This window comes from Triticum aestivum, chromosome 2B (genome assembly GCF_018294505.1).
Source record: "Triticum aestivum cultivar Chinese Spring chromosome 2B, IWGSC CS RefSeq v2.1, whole genome shotgun sequence".
Classification (NCBI taxonomy): Eukaryota; Viridiplantae; Streptophyta; class Magnoliopsida; order Poales; family Poaceae; genus Triticum; species Triticum aestivum.
The window spans coordinates 113,093,271-113,112,677 of record NC_057798.1 but is presented as its reverse complement, the minus strand read 5'-3'; the positions used below and the strand labels follow the sequence as shown (position 1 = coordinate 113,112,677).

The window sequence follows — 19,407 nt, the reverse complement described above, 5'->3', positions numbered from 1 at the left end:
ATACTTTGAAAATGACCCATCCGTGCTTATTTTTTATCACCGTATACCGATGGCGTTTCGCAGGGGGCGCCCTTGAGGCGGAAGGCCAAGCCCGCGGCGGCTAGCTAACAAGGGGCAGCACGGCCCAGCAGGCTAAAAAGAAGTGCGATCCGGATCGAAACTCCAGCGCAACGGTATGGCGTGCCACCTTACTCCCACGCTTTATTCTTGGGAGACATACTAATGCTCATGCTTTTTCAGGAAGAAGAGCGCTCGCCGGACTGTATCCGGAGAGGTTGCCAATCAATCCTCCGCTCGCCAGGCTCCAAAGCCAGGTCCAGAAGCGGAGGCAAACACGAGGCGCGCGTCGGATGCTCCTCCGACAGAGGATGCCGACAGATTATCTGCCACCAATTCCGAGGTGGAGAGTGCCATGAATCACAGGCATCGCCGGACAGTTCTTCGCGACGCATGTTTCTCCCCAGAGGCATTGGATGCCTTTAATTCGGGAGATGCGCACCTCCGTGCTACTCAAAATGGTCTAGCCAGAGCCACAAAGCAGTATGTAAAAGACATACGGGTGAGAAAATTTGACAGTTATATGTGCCAGTAGCCCCCGAGACTTGAAATAGTTAGAATAACTGATTTAAGGATCATTTATTGTGCAGGATATTACAGAAAAGAATACCCAACTGTCCCAGGAGCTAGAGGAGTGCAAGGCCCAACTTGAGGCCGCACTAGCCGCAGCGGGGGAAGCCAAAGAGACCCCCTCTGGTAATATATGCTTCAAAAGATAAGTAACATGTGAAGTGCGGCGTGTGTAGAAGTCTGACAATAATATTGCAGATGGCGCCGGGATAGATCCGGACCAGCAACATCTCATGTGTCGGTTAAAGGCCGGCGAGAATGTGCTTACAAGGGTGAGGCAAGAGAAAAATAATCTCCAAGATGCCAACACCCAGGTGGGTGAGGAACTAAAGGATGTTCGTGCCCAGCTGTCTGACTCCGTTAAGAAGAATCGGCGGCTTCGACACGGCATTTTTAGTAAGTGCTTGAACGAACCTTTGAAAAAAAGAGTTCGACGAGGAAGTCGACTAATAGAGTTATATCTGTAGGTATGCTCACAGGCCGTCCTACAGAGGAAATGCCCGGTTCTACGGGTGACCTTCTTCTCGAGCTCTAACAACTGCACGAACGAGTTCGGCAGGTGATGAAAGGCGTCGCCCAGGCCTTGTGGCCATATCTCTCCCCGCCTGAAGGCCTTGGAGAGCTTACAGAGAGGCTTCAGGGAGCGCGGCGGTGCTTCGGATTATGGAAGATATTGGCCTGCCGTCAAGGCGCCAGGGAAGCCTGGGCCATGGTGAAGACGCGGTACACGAAGGCTGACCCAAACCGCATGGCCGAGGTCGGACCTGCGGGGCCCGATGGGAAGGAGATCCCTGTGAGCTTAGTGTATGTCCAAGTAGAGTTGGCCGCAAAGTATTCCCAGCAGGACTGTAAACTAGACAGCCTATTAGATGGCATTGAAGAGGAATACAATCAGTAGGATTGACTATGTAATTAAAGATGACATGTAAAATGCCTTCTAGCCGAATTGTAGATCGTTTGTCATAGCGGACCTTTTCGCTTCAACCTCGGGACCCAATAGTCCGGAGTGTGTCCGAATACCCTCACGGTTATATAAGAACCGGGGCATGCATGGAGACCAGGTGTAAGGGTCATTAGTGCTTTATCAGACAAGTGCCCAACTAGTTATGTTATATTACATGGTAAGTAAGAAACATCTTCCAGGGAGAATAGTTCCGTTAGGGGTTCCTTTCCCTGGGAGGCATTGCCCTAAAGTGCATGTCCGGATTGCGAAAAAGCAGAAAAACATCTGGGGGTAGGTAAATAGGTATTAAATTGTCTTTTTGTTCATTGACCGAATATTCCCTTAAGAACGCTAGCTTTCGGCTTCACCCAGTCCGAGGTACACATCTGGCTGACCCGGTAGTAACAATCGCAGAGGTGCTCTCTTTACTACCTAGCCGAACAATCGGGAACGTAGGGGTAAGCACAGGAGCCAGGCAACCCACACTAGTAGAAAAACACTTAATAGTCCCGGTTCATAAGGGCCTTTAGTCCCAGTTCATGAACCGGGACTAATGGGTCGTTACTAATACCTCCACCCATTAGTCCCGGTTCAAATACGAACCGGGACCAATGTGCTTCCACGTGGCCCCGTGCGCCGAGCCTAGTGAGGGGGCCTTTGGTCCCGGTTGGTGGCTCCAACCGGGACCAAAAGGCATCCACGCGTCAACATTCTAGTGGCTGGGTTGTTTTTTTTAAAGGAGGGGAGGTTGGGGGTTTTGGGGGGTTAATTTAGGTGTTTCATATATTGTGTTAGCTAGCTAATTAATAGAGAGAAGTGTCCTCTCTTATGTCCGTGCTTGGTCGACGCTACGTACTATATATACATAAGTGATCGAGAGAGCCATTCAGTACAGAAGTTCGTCATGCATACCGAGAGAAGTGATCGATCGACCTCTCCTTCTCCGAGAGATTGGTCGAACAACAAGTTTTTGTATCATGTATCCGACGCTACTGGCTACATACATGTACAATATGTATAAGATCTCTTAATTACAAACCCCTAGCATTTGAAATCAATTTCCACATGGTATTCTCCGGCTTTACTGATGACGTGGTCAAGAAAGAATCCCGCCAATTCCTCTTGAATTGCTTTCATGCGATCTGGTTCTAGGAGTTCATCCCGCATCTGCCACGTCTAATTTGAAGAAGGGGGTTAATTAATACATATATATGAATGAAACTCAACAGAAATGATGGTGTAATAAAATGAAATTGTGAATATTATTGCTTACGCACTTCATATTGTCTTCTAGAGTAGCCCCGCTTGTTTTTCAAAGTCGCGGTGTGGATGAACTCGCACACGTAGTATCCACAGAAATCATTCCCTTCCTCCTGCCACAAGCACTTTACGAGAAATAGAGGTCAATCAAACTGATAATGAAGCATTATAAATGGCATTGATGAAAGTATAGCTATAGAATCAACGGGAGATGCGCGCAACTAGCTAGCCAGTAGTACTTACTTTCGGGTATTTATATCGCAGCTCCTTCGGCAGTCCCGGAGCTTCTGCGGTGAACTGTTTCCAAACCCTGCAAGACAAAGAAAATAATTATTATTACTTGAGATATCAGGAAATGAACAAAAAGTTGCCGATATGGTGCGATAATGATCGATTGAACTTACTTGCTGAGCATTTCAGTGATGTCCGCATAGGTTTTGGGATCTTTCCGTCTCGAGTCTAAGACGGTTACTAGTCCACGCTCAAGCTTAATCTCCAGAAGAATATAGTGGTACCTGCGCACGCATGCATAACTCATCAATTACATTACTATAAGCTCGCTTGAGTAATAAGGGAAACCGAATATGCACACGACAGTAACACTCACGGGCCGTTGTAAGGAAAGAGTATGGTATCTTTGTTTTGATTTTTGATCAACGATTGTAGCAAGTTGTCCTCGGCCTCTTTGACGTTCTTTTCAACCAGAAATACATCTATGATATTTGTGTTAATGAACCCAATATCATAAATTTCTTGTTTTTTGCACTCGACGATCTTCAATCTGCATAATATATTGAGGATAATTAATTATAAATACATGCAATGAAAGAGCCGAGCTATATATAGAGACTTAATGACAGAAATAGTACTTACAGGCAGTAGCAAAAGACCATTAATTTATCGAGGGCCTTTTGATTGAAGAACTCGAAGAACTCCTCAAATGGAACAGTCAACAGATCATTTGCAACGAGATCGTGCTCCTCTTTAATATGCAGATACAAAGCATTCTTACCCTCAGACTCTCTGCAGGTTTCCATGTACCAATTATGGAATCTTCGCATCATTGTTGTCAGAGATTTTTCATCTTTGACGAGAGGCTTCCCGTACTCGTATCTGTGTTCGTCCACCTCCAAGAAATCAGGAAGTGCATCGTCAGGCAGGTAATCGTCAAGATTGCCATAACCGGCCACCGTCCCCGGAGCATTAGACACATTGAGCGGGGGGCACGATTGCTGTGCTTGTTCGCCGAGCTGGGCAATTTTTTCCCCTTTGCTCGTTCTTTTGACCTTTTAGCACTGACAGTAGTTCCCGACCGCTGGGCTTGGAGATATGTCTGTTCAGTAATGCGCTCATAGTTGGTTCTCGGCGGAGACTTTGGTGGTTTCCTCAGGGCATCGATAGTGCGCTTTGCTTTCACCGGATCTACCTTCTCCTCCGGAGGTGGATGTCTCTTTGCTTTCACCCCTTCAAAGAACTCCTTCACGTGGGTCCGCACAATCGTATCGTTTTCCTCCTCGGACCTCTCGTACGGTAACTTCTCTAGAGGCTTGAGAGATGATGGACCGTATTTGTATTGCCTCCCGCCTCTGGTTGTGCTGCTAGACGCCGGAGCAGACGGAGCGGCTGCGGCGTCTGTCTTCTTTCGTGCTTGCTTACGAGGCGGAGGAGAAGGAGTACGACGCGCCGGAGCAGCCGGGCGGCGGCGGGTCTCTTCCGCCCTTGCTGGCGAGGCGGAGAAGGAGGATGCTGCTGGCTGCTCGGGAGCGCCGGCGCAGGCGGAGAAGGAGGCGGAGTGCCGCCATGCGCCGGAGAAGGAGGCGGAGTGCCGCCACGCGTGCCCTGATCGTCACTCGCCGGAGGAGGAGGCGGTGGAGGAGGCGGAGTGCCCTGACTCGCCGGAGCAGGAGGAGGAGGCGGAGGCGTCCAGTTCAGAAGGTTGATGAGCTCCTTCTTCCATAGGCATGGAGTCTTCAGAGCAGAACCCAGCCTAGTCTCCCCTTCACCGGTAGGGTGGTCAAGCACGAGGTCCTCAAATCCCTCCGTTATTTCATCCACCATCACCTTAGCATATCCTTTTGGAATCGGCTGGCAGTGATAAGTTGTGCCGGGTCCACTAGGATAAACTTGGCCAACAGCCGCCTTGACCTTCAAAGTCATCCATCGCGCCATCATGTGGCAATTTTGAGACTCCGTGATACCATCCACGGGATAGCTGGCAGGAGCCGTCAAGACATGCTCCGGCTGAAGCAGCTCGGTGGAAGCCACGCTGCTTCTCCGCTGAGATGGCGGGGTAGCTTCGGGGGAAGCTTCGGCAGGTCGTTTGCTGCGATCTGCTGCTTCTCGTTCCTCTTCTCGATCCTCTAGCCCCATTACCCTTTCGTGCAGCGCCTGCAGTTGGTCCTGCTCCAGTTTCTTCCTCCTCTCGTGGGTTTTGTAACCCCCTGCGTCCGGAAAACCAACCTTCCACGGAATGGAGCCTGGCGTGCCTCGTGTCCGTCCAGGGTGCTCAGGATTCCCAAGGGCCATTGTGAGCTCGTCCTTCTCCCTGTTTGGAAGGAACGTCCCTCGCTGCGCTGCATCGATATAGTGTCGAAGGTTCTTGACTGGTATTTCCAGTTGCTCGTCCGTCCACTGGCAAAACCCTGTTACAGGGTCCAAGGTTCCGCCAGACCCGAAGAACCAAGTCCGGCAACGGTCTGGCCATCTCATTGTCTCTGGTTCGATCCCTTTTTCAAGCAGATCATTCTCAGCCTTGGACCACTTAGGCCGGGCTTGCAGGTAGCCACCTGACCCCGTGCGATGGTGAAGCGTCTTCTTCGCAGCATTTTTCTTGTTTGTCTCCGACATCTTCTTACTCTTTTCCGATGTCTTGTGGGCCACAAATGCGGGCCAGTGATCTTTGATCTTCTCATATTTGCCGATGAATTCTGGTGTCTTTTTATTTTTGACAAACTGGTTCAGCTCTTTCCTCCACCTCCTCATTAGGGTTGCCATCTTCTTAAGAGCACAAGACTTGATTAATTCCTCTTTAACTGGCTTCTCCGGATCCTCCTCTGGCGGTAGGGTGAAATTTGCCTTCAGCTGAGTCCAAAGATCTTCTTTCTGCATATCATTGACATAAGACACCTCAGGGTCTTCCTCCTTAGGCTTATACCATTGCTGGATGCTGATCGGGATCTTGTCCCTAACAAGAACCCCGCACTGAGAAGAAAATGCCTTCCTTGTCCGGATGGGTTCAATCGGTTCGCCGTCGGGCGCGATTTCTATGATCTCAAACTTTTCATCCGAGCTCAACTTTTTCTTCGGGCCTCGTCTCCTTACCGAAGTTGTGCTCGATCCGGAGGGCTAGAAATTATAAGGAAGAAAGACGAGAGTAATTAATATGTGTACATATACCAAAACAATGGAAGCATCAATTAACTAGTCAGCACGGGCTTAACTAATATATATATACCTGGCCGGGCTCGGTTCGGTCACCGGAGCAGTCAGCACGGTCTCCTTCTTGTTCCTCCATTGTGTCATCGGAGCCATCATGAACATAGTCCTGTTCTTGTACCGGCATTAATGGGCCGAAGCCATCATGAACATAGCCCTCTTCTTCACCCCGTTCTTCCAGCTGACCAACGGAGTCGAGGAGAAATGACGCAACTTCATCCCTTCCATTTGCGATTATGTCCCTCAATATCGCTTCTGTTTCTTCGTCTCGGCAGTGCTCCATAGTTTCTGCAAATATTTACAACATGTTTATATATGGTACAGATGGCAAACGTAGAACTAGCCAGCTAATCACAATAAGGAATCATGTTAGTGGCCTCGACGCTGCTTCTCTAGGGTTTGGGGTCGCCTCGACACAACAACGCTTCGAGAGAGTTAATTTGTCGGGTAGGGGCGCGGCGGGAGGGGGTAGGAGACCAACATCGTTTTCTCTCTAGGGTTTGGGTGTCCTCGAGAGTTTTGGTCGAGCGAGAGGGCCGAGGGGGGGGGTATTTATATCGACCGCCCCTCATGTCGAAGTTATCTCGAGGGGGTTATATCGACAACGACGCGACAACGACGAGAAAGGAAAATAATTAAGGGAAAGGAAGTAAAGAGGAAGAAGGAAGAAGGAAGAAGAAAAAAAAGAGGAGAAGAAGAAAGGAATAGAGGAGAAGAAGAAAAAATAGAAATTTTTTCTATTTTTTCTTCTTCTCCTCTATTCCTTTCTTCTTCTCCTCTTCTTTTTCTTCTTTTTCCTCTTCTTATTTATTTCTCCTCTTCTTCCTCTCCTCTTCTTCATCTTCTTATTTTCCTTTTTCCTCTCATTCTTTTTCTTCTTCTTTCTTCCTTCTTCCTCTTTTCTTCCTTCGACCCTCTCGATCCCTCGACCCTAGAAACCTCGAACCCTCGACCCTGAAACCCTCGACCCTTGACCCCTTAACGACCCTCGACCCTCTACCCTAGTTCCCGACCCTCGACCCCTCGGCGATCCTCGACACCCTCGTTCCCGATAAAAATTAAGAAGAAGAAGAAAAAAAGAGGAGAAAAAAAGGAGAAGAAGCTCCTCTATTCCTTCTTCTTCTCCTCTTTTTTTCTTCTTCTTTCTCTTCTTCCTCTCCTCGTCTTCTCCTTCTTCTTCTCCTTCTTTCTCTACTTATTTTCCTTTTCCTTATTTTACCTTTTCCTCTCCACTAACATAAAATGCACTATCCTAAATGCAACAAACATAAAATGCACTAAATTGATCAACTAACCTAAAATCAGTGATAAAATGCACTAACCTAAAATCGATATTACTAACAACTTAAAAAATAATACATATATGAAAAATATGAAAAAACATCATCATATCATCAACAGAAAAAATAGTATTTTTTTTCTAAAAATCTATCTTTTGCATATATACATCAACATATATATACACTAACCTAAAATGCACAAAAATGCTATCGGAGAGGGGGTATATCGACCCCCCTCATGTATCCACATACATAACATAATATACTTACATATATGTATAAATTTTTGCAGATATAAACTTTTGCATATATAAAGTTTTTCTAAAATCTAACTTTTGCCTATATGAACATATATACACAGAGAACATATACATATATACGCAGAGAACATATACATAAAATGCACAAAAAATAAGAGGAAAGGGCGCCGGCGGCCGGACCGAAGGCGGCGGCGTGTGGTCGGAGCGACCGGCGACGGGGTTGGGGAAGGGGCGGAGCGCGCGGCGACGGCGACGGGGTCGGGGAACGGGTGGGGCACGCGGTGACGGCGATGGGGTCGGGGCAGGGGCGGCGCGCGCGGCGATGGCGAGGGTGACGGGGTCGGGGCAGGGGCGGCGCGCGCGGCGACGGCGACGGGGTCAGGGGCCGGCAGGGGCGGCGGGCGCGGCGACGGTGTCGGGGCAGTGGCTCGGCGGCGGCGACGGCGAGGTGGACCAGCCTGACGGCGTCGGGGCAGGGCTCGGCGGCGACGGCGACGAGGAGCAGAAGGCGTCGGGGCGAGAAGAAACAGATGGATTTTGGCGAAAACTGCTAAGTGCTGTATATATACGAAGGGCATTGGTCCCGGTTCGTGACTCCAACCGGGACTAATGCCCCCCTTTAGTCCCGGTTGGTGCCACCAACCGGGACCAAAGGCCTCTTTTTCGGCAGCCCAAAGGGCGGGAACCGGCGGCCTTTGGTCCCGGTTGGTGGCACCAACCGGGACTAATGCCCACCCTTTAGTCCCGGTTGGTGCCACCAACCGGGACCAAAGGCCTCTGTGCTGCCCGCCTCGGGGCCAAAGTTTAGTCCCACCTCGCTAGTCGAGAGGGGCGCGCAGTGGTTTATAAGCCCCACTGCCGCACCCCTCTCGAGCTCCTCTCCACCGCAGGCTTTCGGGCCTACTTGCTATTGCTTTGCCTGATGGGCCTTCTGGGCCTACTGCGGGCCTGAATCCTGGCCCATAGTAGGGTTTCTAGTCGTATTCAGGCCGTGGGGGCCCAGTAGGAGGCATTTTTTTGTTTTTTTGTTTTCTTTACTTATTGTTGCTATATTTATTTTTTTCCAGTTTTTTCTTTTGTTTTCTGCATTATTTATTTTCTTTTGTTTTTTGCTTTATTTTTTAATTGTTTTTGCTTTTAGTTTTAGGAAAATTATAAACTTTCTGTTAGTGCCATTAGTTTTCAAATTTGAAAACACTTTTTTTGTTTTTTTGTTTTCTTTCTTGCTTTATTTATTTTATTTTGTTTCTACTTACAACAAAATACTTATTGTTGTTTTTTCTTTTGTTTTCTGCATTATTTATTTTCTTTTGTTTTTTGCTTTATTTTTTAATTGTTTTTGCTTTTAGTTTTAGGAAAATTATAAACTTTCTGTTAGTGCCATTAGTTTTCAAATTTGAAAACACTTTTTTTGTTTTTTGTTTTCTTTCTTGCTTTATTTATTTTATTTTGTTTCTACTTACAACAAAATACTTATTGTTGTTTTTTTCTTTTGTTTTCTGCATTATTTATTTTCTTTTGTTTTTTGCTTTATTTTTTAATTGTTTTTGCTTTTAGTTTTAGGAAAATTATAAACTTTCTGTTAGTGCCATTAGTTTTCAAATTTGAAAACACTTTTTTTGTTTTTTGTTTTCTTTCTTGCTTTATTTATTTTATTTTGTTTCTACTTACAACAAAATACTTATTGTTGCTATTTTTAATTATTACGAGGGCCGAACCATAAGACATTAAAGCATTTCAAATGAACTCTGAAAAAGTTGAAAGTTGGCATGGTATCATAAATTGACCCACATAGCATGTGCATGTACAAAACGGACAATGGTATCATACTCGTCAGTTACAAAGTTGGCATGGTATCATCATAATAGTTGCGGGAGAAAGTCTTCACTTTTTCTTCGCTTGTGTCATTTGCTTATTGCGCCGTAACCATGGATAATCTTCATCGTTTATCAGGATGCTGGGGTCAGCCTTGACTTTGAAGGGAGGAATTTCATGAAACTTTTCATAATCTTCAGACATGTCTGTCTTGTCCTCCACTCCCACGATGTCCCTTTTTCCTGAAAGAACTATGTGGCGCTTTGGCTCATCGTATGATGTATTCGCTTCCTTATCTTTTCTCTTTCTCGGTCTGGTAGACATGTCCTTCACATAGATAACCTGTGCCACATCATTGGCTAGGACGAACGGTTCGTCAGTGTACCCAAGATTTTTCAGATCCACTGTTGTCATTCCGTACTGTGGGTCTACCTGTACCCCGCCTCCTGACAGATTGACCCATTTGCACTTAAACAAAGGGACCTTAAAATCTACTCCGTAGTCAAGTTCCCATATGTCCACTATGTAACCATAATATGTGTCCTTTCCCCTCTCGGTTGTTGCATCAAAGCGGACACCGCTGTTTTGGTTGGTGCTCTTTTGATCTTGGTCAATCGTGTAAAATGTATTCCCATTTATCTCGTATCCTTTCCAAATCAATACAGTCAAAGATGGTCCCCTGGACAACAAGTACAGCTCATCACAAACAGTGTTGTCACCTCTGATACGTGCTTCCAACCAACTGCTGAAAGTCCTGATGTGTTCACATGTAATCCAGTCGTCGCACTGCTCCGGGTGTTTGGAGCGCAGACTGTTCTTGTGTTCATCGACATACGGGGTCACCAAGGTAGAGTTCTGTAGAACTGTGTAGTGTGCTTGAGACCAAGAATATCCGTCCCTGCATATTATTGAGTCCCTTCCAAGCGTGCCTTTTCCAGTCAGTCTCCCCTCATACCGCGATTTAGGGAGACCTATCTTCTTAAGGCCAGGAATGAAGTCAACACAAAACCCGATGACATCCTCTGTTTGATGGCCCATGGAGATGCTTCCTTCTGGCCTAGCGCGGTTACGGACATATTTCTTTAGGACTCCCATGAACCTCTCAAAGGGGTACATATTGTGTAGAAATACGGGGCCCAGAATGACAATCTCGTCAACTAGATGAACTAGGACGTGCGTCATGATATTGAAGAAGGATGGTGGGAACACCAGCTCGAAACTGACAAGACATTGCACCACATCACTCCTTAGCCTTGGTATGATTTCTGGATCGATCACCTTCTGAGAGATTGCATTGAGGAATGCACATAGCTTCACAATGGCTAATCGGACGTTTTCCGGTAGAAGCCCCCTCAATGCAACCGGAAGCAGTTGCGTCATAATCACGTGGCAGTCATGAGACTTTAGGTTCTGAAACTTTTTCTCTGCCATATTTATTATTCCTTTTATATTAGACGAGAAGCCAGTCGGGACCTTCATACTAAGCAGGCATTCAAAGAAGATTTCCTTCTCTTCTTTGGTAAGAGCATAGCTGGCAGGACCTTCATACTGCTTTGGAGGCATGCCGTCTTTTTCGTGCAAACGTTGTAGGTCCTCCCGTGCCTCAGCTGTATCTTTTGTCTTCCCATACACGCCCAAGAAGCCTAGCAGATTCACGCAAAGGTTCTTCGTCACGTGCATCACGTCGATCGAAGAGCGGACCTCTAGGTCTTTCCAGTAGGGTAGGTCCCAAAATATAGATTTCTTCTTCCACATGGGTGCGTGTCCCCCAGCGTCACTCGGAACAGCTAGTGCGCCGGGACCCTTTCCAAAGATTACGTGTAAATCATTGACCATAGCAAGTACGTGATCACCGGTACGCATGGCGGGCTTCTTCCGGTGATCTGCCTCGCCTTTGAAATGCTTGCCTTTCTTTCGACATTGATGGTTGGTCGGAAGAAATCGACGATGGCCCAGGTACACATTCTTCCTGCAGCTTGCCAGGTATATACTATCGGTGTCAAGTAAACAGTGCGTGCATGCGTGGTATCCCTTGTTTGTCTGTCCTGAAAGGTTACTGAGAGCGGGCCAATCGTTGATGGTCACGAACAGCAACGCCTTTAGGTTAAATTCCTCCTGTTTGTGCTCATCCCACGTACGTACACCGTTTCCATTCCACAGCTGTAAAAGTTCTTCAACTAATGGCCTTAGGTACACATCAATGTCGTTGCCGGGTTGCTTAGGGCCTTGGATGAGAACTGGCATCATAATGAACTTCCGCTTCATGCACATCCAAGGAGGAAGGTTATACATACATAGAGTCACGGGCCAGGTGCTGTGATTGCTGCTCTGCTCCCCGAAAGGATTAATGCCATCCGCGCTTAAAGCAAACCATACGTTCCTTGGCTCACTTGCAAACTCATCCCAGTACTTTCTCTCGATTTTTCTCCACTGCGACCCGTCAGCGGGTGCTCTCAACTTCCCGTCTTTCTTACGGTCCTCACTGTGCCATCGCATCAACTTGGCATGCTCTCTGTTTCTGAACAGACGTTTCAACCGTGGTATTATAGGAGCATACCACATCACCTTCGCAGGAACCCTCTTCCTGGGGGGCTCGCCGTCAACATCACCAGGGTCATCTCGTCTGATCTTATACCGTAATGCACCGCATACCGGGCATGCGTTCAGATCCTTGTACGCACCGCGGAAGAGGATGCAGTCATTAGGGCATGCATGTATCTTCTGCACCTCCAATCCTAGAGGGCATACGACCTTCTTTGCTGCGTATGTACTGTCGGGCAATTCGTTATCCTTTGGAAGCTTCTTCTTCAATATTTTCAGTAGCTTCTCAAATCCTTTGTCAGGCACAGCATTCTCTGCCTTCCACTGCAGCAATTCCAGTACGGTACCGAGCTTTGTGTTGCCATCTTCGCAATTGGGGTACAACCCTTTTTGTGGTCCTCTAACATGCGATCGAACTTCAGCTTCTCCTTTTGACTTTCGCATTGCGTCCTTGCATCGACAATGACCCGGCGGAGATCATCATCATCGGGCACATCGTCTGGTTCCTCTTGATCTTCAGCAGCTTCGCCCGTTGCAGCATCATCGTGCACATCGTCTGGTTCCTCTTGATCTTCAGTAGCATCACCGTATTCAGGGGGCACATAGTTGTCATCGTACTCTTCTTCTTCGCCGTCTTCCATCATAACCCCTATTTCTCCGTGCCTCGTCCAAACATTATAGTGTGGCATGAAACCCTTGTAAAGCAGGTGGGTGTGGAGGATTTTCCGGTCAGAGTAAGACTTCGTATTCCCACATATAGGGCATGGACAACACATAAAACCATTCTGCTTGTTTGCCTCAGCCACTTCGAGAAAATCATGCACGCCCTTAATGTACTCGGAGGTGTGTCTTGAACCGTACATCCATTGCCGGTTCATCTGCGTGCATTATATATAATTAAGTGTGTCAAAAATCATTACAGAACATCATGAATAGATAATTAAGTGACCAAATTAATAGAAGTTCATCATCACATTAAAACCAAAGTACATACATAGTTCTCATCTAACAACATAAAGCTCTGCAGAGCATCTAAATTAATTAAACCATACACTGAAACTATGTAAAACATTTCAATGCGAAAACAAATGCGATCATAATCGCAACCAATGTAACAACTGATCCAACGGCATAATGATACCAAGCCTCGGTATGAATGGCATATTTTCTAATCTTTCTAATCTTCAAGCGCATTGCATCCATCTTGATCTTGTGATCATCGACGACATCCGCAACATGCAACTCCAATATCATCTTCTCCTCCTCAATTTTTCTAATTTTTTCCTTCAACAAATTGTTTTCTTCTTCAACTAAATTTAACCTCTCGACAATAGGGTCGGTTGGAATTTCCGGTTCAACAACCTCCTAGATAAATAAAATCTATGTCACGTTGGTCGGCATAATTGTCATAAACAATAAATGAACCAATAGTTATGAAAAGATAATATATACCACATCTGAATCATAGACAGGACGAGGGCCGACGGGGGCGGATACCAAAACCATCGCACTATATAAGATGCAATAATAAAAGTAAGAAAATTATACAAGTATCTATATAAACATACAAGTAAGAGTTTTTTTCCTTTCAGAAAGAAGATAAGAACAAGAGGCTCACCACGCTGGTGCCGGCGACGAGATCGGCGCGGGCGATCGACGGCGGTGAAGACGGGGACGGGACGTGACGGACCGCTAAACCTAGACAAATATTGAGAAAAATGGAGCTTGGAGGTGGAGCTTGGAGAGGAGAAAGCTTAAGTAGTGTGGCTCGGGCATTCCATCGAACACCTCGTGTGCATAGGAGGTGAGCTAGAGCACCAGAAAGCTCTCTCCTCGCCGGCCATGAAAAACAGGGCAGTGAGACTGCTCTGCTCGCGGGGTATATATAGGCAATTAATTGGTCCCGGTACGTGGCTTGAACCGGGACTAAAGGGAAGCCTTTGGTCCCGGTTCATTCCCCCAACCGGGACCAATGGTGGTAGGCCAGGAGCAAGGCACATTGGTCCCGGTTTGTCCCACCAACCGGGACCAAAAGTTCCAGACGAACCGGGACCAATGGCCCACGTGGCCCGGCCGGCCCCCGGGGCTCACGAACCAGGTCCAATGCCCCCATTGGTCCCGGTTCTGGATTGAACCAGGACTAATGGGCTGACCCGGCCTGGACCATTGCCCCCTTTTCTACTAGTGCCAGCTTGGCCAAAACTTAAGTCATATCGATGCATATAATGGTGAATAAAAAGTACATGCGGAAGTGTGACACATGTGTTGGGTATGGAGCCCGTATAAATAAGCTTCTGTTAAAGAAGCCCCCAGGTATAATGAGCACGGATAGCGCTTCAAGTGTGTGCGAACAATGCGCGAACAAGCTTTCAAAGGCTGTAATAGAAAATGAGGGAGAAGGAGAGAAACAGAAGACAACTAATATGTACAATATAGACGGAGGAAGGAGACGAACTCAGAATCCGGCGCTAGGCGTAGAATCTTCGGAGACGGACTGCGTTCCATGGGTTCGGCTCGAGTCGGTTATCCGATGCATCGCGCAGATGGTATGCTCCACCGGTCAGGACTTGGTCGTTGATAAAGGGACCTTCCAATTTGGGCTTGAGTTTGTCCTTTTTCTTGTCCGGCAGGCGTAGAACTAACTCGCCAACGTTGTAAGTTTTGGCCCGTACTTGTCTACTTTGATATCTTCGAGCTTGTTGTTGATAAAATGCGGAACGGGCTTTTGCCACGTCCCGCTCCTCCTCCAATGCGTCCAAACTGTCCTGCCGATCGAGCTCGGCTTCTCTTTCTTCGTACATGCGCACGCGAGGTGAGTCATGAATTATGTCACAGGGCAGAACTGCCTCTGCGTCGTATACCATAAAGAATGGTGTAAATCTTTTCTGCATTATTTATTTTCTTGTATTTATTTTTGAGTACTTTTTTTATATAGTTTTTTCTTTTCTGCTTTATTTGTTTTCTTCTATTTATTTTTGAGTAATTTTTTATATAGTTTTTTCTTTTTTGCCGTGACCCTCTCTACTCTTTCGCACATGCTATGTGGGTGAAATGATGATACCTTCAACATTTTCAGAATTTGTTTTGTAGTGATTTTCATTTTCACGGTCATTTAGCTCTGATCTAAATAAATCGATAACTGAAAAACAACAAATGATGTCAGAACATGTTGGAAGACCAAATGCTTGTGATAGTTTGAGAAATAACATATTTAAATTGTGCATCTGAACACAGAAAAAATACATTGATCAGTACCGCCTTTCAGCCAAAACGCGCTACTGCTACTGAGAAGTACATAAAAAATACATTGATCATCAATGATCTTTTTGTATAGAATCTAAATTGTCAATAGGAATCTACAACCGATTTAAGAACCGGCGAAGACTCATATTGCAGCCACAGATCCTACACATAGAGTTCAATGAAGACCAAATGCTTGTGATAGTTTGAGAAGTATCATATTTAAGGTGGTCAAAATCTTGTTAGGGGAGCGAGGTGGGACTAAAAATAGCCCTGCCACAACCTCTTTAGTACCGGTTCGTGCTAGGGGAGCAAATGATGTCAGAAATGGTTGAAAATTGATGACGTGGCTTAGAATGGTGCGTACTGAATGCAAAAAAGTCTGAAGTTGTAATAAGTTTAAAAAATGAAGTGCCGGTGTAACAGATGAGTTTTCTTCCGAAACCGGCCCTGATACTTCGAAAGAGATTGTCCAGTTTGTACACGAAGTGCATCCAGTTTTTGCCGTAACACAAGAAGTCCGGAGTTCTAATAAGTTATTAAAAAAAGGCGCTATGCTCGTTAATTAGCTTCAAGCCTTTCGGAATAGGGTAGACTACACTGCACATAGCTCTGTGCAATCTATTCTATTTCGAAAGGCTTGAAGCTAAGCAACCTGCAGGTGAGCATTGTGCCTCTCCTTCATCGTCTCTGCACTCACGGCTTATAAACCGCTCCTACTGCCTCTCTCCTAGCGAGGTGGGACTAAAAATCAGCTTAATAAGAAACTCTAGTACCGGTTCATGCCATGAACCGGTACTAAAGGTGTTCGTGGGGCCCACAGCCTGACACATCATCATTAGTACCGGTTCGTGGCATGAACTGGTACTAATTGTTGCTCATGAACCGGTACTAATGATGTCCGTCCGCCTAGCCGTTGGAACTGGCACTAATGGACACATTAGTGCCGGCTCAAATTCAAACCGGCACTAATGTGCTTCACATTTGACCCTTTTTCTACTAGTGATCTCCATAGTAGGTATGTTGTTTAGCAATTTTCACAAGTTTATTCTGTGGGAGATTGGATGGGGTAGGAACGGTGGCAGTCACCAACAATAATGGTAAGCGACATGTAAATTTGTTGTCCCGTGGCAACGCACAGGCACTCTACTAGTCACATAATAGATGTAGCTTCAACGATGTGCATTGCACAACGACTTCACACAAGAGTATTAACAGGCGACATCCCTCCTTTAGTTTCTCTCCATCCTATTGGTGAAAAACATGGTTCATGATCCTCATAAAGTACAAGTACACAAATTTCTTCATTTGGCTAGCTCAGCTTTGTGAAAGAAATGCTTGCAAGGACTGCGTATCTTTTTTTTGGGGGAAAATACTCGGTATATTCATCTTTAATCATCGCAGTACAACGAACACCGGAAATAATAAAAATCACATCCAGATCTGTATTTGACTGAATGGCACATACCATCATACAAGTAAAAAAAAGTCTTTTATGTACTCAAGGTATTAGGCACAAGGGAAAGTTGTGATTTTACTACCATAATAAAAGAGCATTTGAACTAACTTTGCAGATCAACACCACACAAGTACTATTGTGTGCAGAAATGTTTTTGGATTTTTTGGCGCGATAGAAATTTTTAAAAATGGTACAATTCAACCATAATTTGATATTTGACACATTCATATTTTATCCAAAAAAGCAAAAACATTTTATACAAAGAGGGGCACTTGTGCATATTTGACCTGCAAAGTTCCCAGGTTAAATGTTCTCTTGTTTGGAAGAAACAAAAAGGAGAAATTTATATATAAGGATGACATAAATCTTGACACAAACTAAATGCATGGTCTAGAACTCTAGATAGAAAATGTAGCTACATGAGGGTATGAAAAATCCACTCTCCACAAATGGAATAAATTATGACAGACCGGCGAATGTTTGCGCTTGGGAATTCTCAAAAGTTCTTATTTATACCATAACTGCACAACCCCGTCATGGGCATTCTTTGGTATCAGATGAGTACCAAAGGTTTGTTGATCCATGGGTATATTATTGCTAGCTTGCTGTATATTAATATTGCATATTAGCACGGAAATTTTTCTCCCATTGCAACGCGCGGATATTTGCTAGTATACATTTATAAGGAATGTTTTTTTGAGAAGCTCTAAACATAGACGTAGAATTACAGAACAAACAGAGTAAAGAATGACAGAGAAACACAAGAATTAACTATATTTTGTTCAACATCAAACGTGTCGAGATTTTCTCCATGTACGTCCAGCCAGCTGATCGCCAGTTTCCCGATAGTTCACAAGATTCACAAGAAGCTTGCAACGAGTGCAACTAGCAATACGGCGTAAGACAAGCCTTCCAGCCGTTCTGCTCCTGCACACAGAGAACCAATTACCAAACGATCGACAAACGGAATCATACGTCGGAACAATCCGCATACTCATACAGAAAAACACGGCGATCTTAGAACTGATCTGCTCACCTGACGATGACGGCGGCGGCGGCGGCAACGCGGCAGTGAAGGGGTATTCAGGCGTCAGCGGCGGAAGCGGCTTGCCTGAAGAACAGGAAATAGAATCAAGGAAGATTACAACAGATCGGTAGTAAAAATACACTTGGGTACGTAGGATCACGAACCTGCGCACGAACGAGTGATGGACATGAGGATCGAGCCGTCGCCGAGGCACTGGGAGGTGACGTTGACCATGGCGCGGGTGCTGTCGAAGTCCGGCCCCATGAGCCGCGCGACGTCGCCGCGCAGGACGTGCATGAGGCAGCACGGCTGCTGGGCCACCGTGGTGTTCACCTGGACGCAGCAGGGCAGCGGGATCGCGTCGGTGCGGTGCTCGATGAAGTCCAGGCACGACAGCAGGCGCTCAAGCGTCGGCACGCATGTTGTTGCCGTCTCGTCGGAGCCACCGCCCATGGCGATGGGGTTCGCTCCGGCCGCGGACGCCGGCGTGACTGCCGCGGCGGCGATGGCGATCAGGAGGACGGCGCAGGCGAAGAACGGTTTGGACCCCATTGCATGTACAGGAGTTGTGCGTGTGCAAGAAACTTAGGTCGTCGTATGGTGTCTGGTTGGCTACGTCGCCGGATGGGTTATATAGTGACGCGGGTTTCAGATAAAGCTGCATTCAGAGTATCATTGCCGGTCTCTCCTTTGAAAAAACATTACTAGTCCTTTTTATAGAAACACTGCGACCAACCGGGTGGCCAGGCTCCACCACCATATAAGTAACCTAACCGTCTTTTTTATTCTGAACATAGTACAGACGCAAGCCCTTATATACACGCGCATACACTCACCCTATGAACGCACACACGCATACCCTACCCCTATGAGCACCTCCGAAAGACTGAGCCGGCATATCATCTTGAAATTTACGAAGTCGCCGTAGGCACCTCGTCGTTGACTTGGAACGTCTCCTCCCACTGAATGCACATCGCCGGAAATCCTGAAATAAATCCAGATCCAGGAATAAATGCGAGCATCAGGACTTGAACCCTGATAGGCCGGGGATACCACAGTCCCTCTAACCACCAACCGCAGGTTGGTTCGCAAGTAACCTAACCGTCTAATCTATACCGCAAGATGGCCGAGCATGGGAAACTCCCTTCGGTCATGGAGACGAGCTACGAGGTGCCACATCATATGGGACTCCAACACCAAGATGGTGACAAGAAGGTCGAGCAAGGGCCATCCCCTTCGACCACGGCGATGAGCGCGAACCTCTTCAACAACATGAAGACGGTGCCCACATTGGACTCATACTCCGAGTCAAGCTACGCGACCGCACATGGAGACATTCTCGTCAACATCTCTCGGACACCCACATATGAAGAGATGCCCCAAGTGCCATGTGAGGAGAGCCACTACCACATGAGTGACATGAGTGACTCCACCATACGTGACATTGAGAGCATTTCCTATGAGAGGATGAGTGTGACCACCACTAGCCCCACACATGAGAGCATGCCACACATCCTATG

General features: G+C 46.5%; 1 protein-coding gene across 1 annotated transcript; it reads right to left on the bottom strand.

The window, feature by feature from the left end:
• Positions 1-17,478: 17,478 nt before the first annotated feature.
• LOC123040705 (non-specific lipid-transfer protein C6) lies at positions 17,479-18,527 on the bottom strand. The gene is made up of 3 exons (XM_044463473.1): positions 18,052-18,527; positions 17,897-17,971; positions 17,479-17,787 (listed from the first exon to the last, which is right to left on the bottom strand). The coding sequence occupies exons 1-3, from the start codon at positions 18,437-18,439 to the stop codon at positions 17,720-17,722; spliced, it is 531 nt and encodes a 176-aa protein (XP_044319408.1). The 5' UTR covers positions 18,440-18,527; the 3' UTR covers positions 17,479-17,719.
• Between the last annotated feature and the right edge of the window lie 880 nt (positions 18,528-19,407).

Bases quoted from the DNA above. Each gene is read 5' to 3' on its own strand.
- LOC123040705 (XM_044463473.1), bottom strand. From the start codon at position 18,439: ATGGGGTCCAAACCGTTCTTCGCCTGCGCCGTCCTCCTGATCGCCATC. The intron at 17,972-18,051 runs GTTCGTGATCCT...CCTGTTCTTCAG, and splicing joins CATCACTCGTTCGTGCGCAG to GCAAGCCGCTTCCGCCGCTG. The intron at 17,788-17,896 runs GTGAGCAGATCA...CTCTGTGTGCAG, and splicing joins GCCGCCGCCGTCATCGTCAG to GAGCAGAACGGCTGGAAGGC.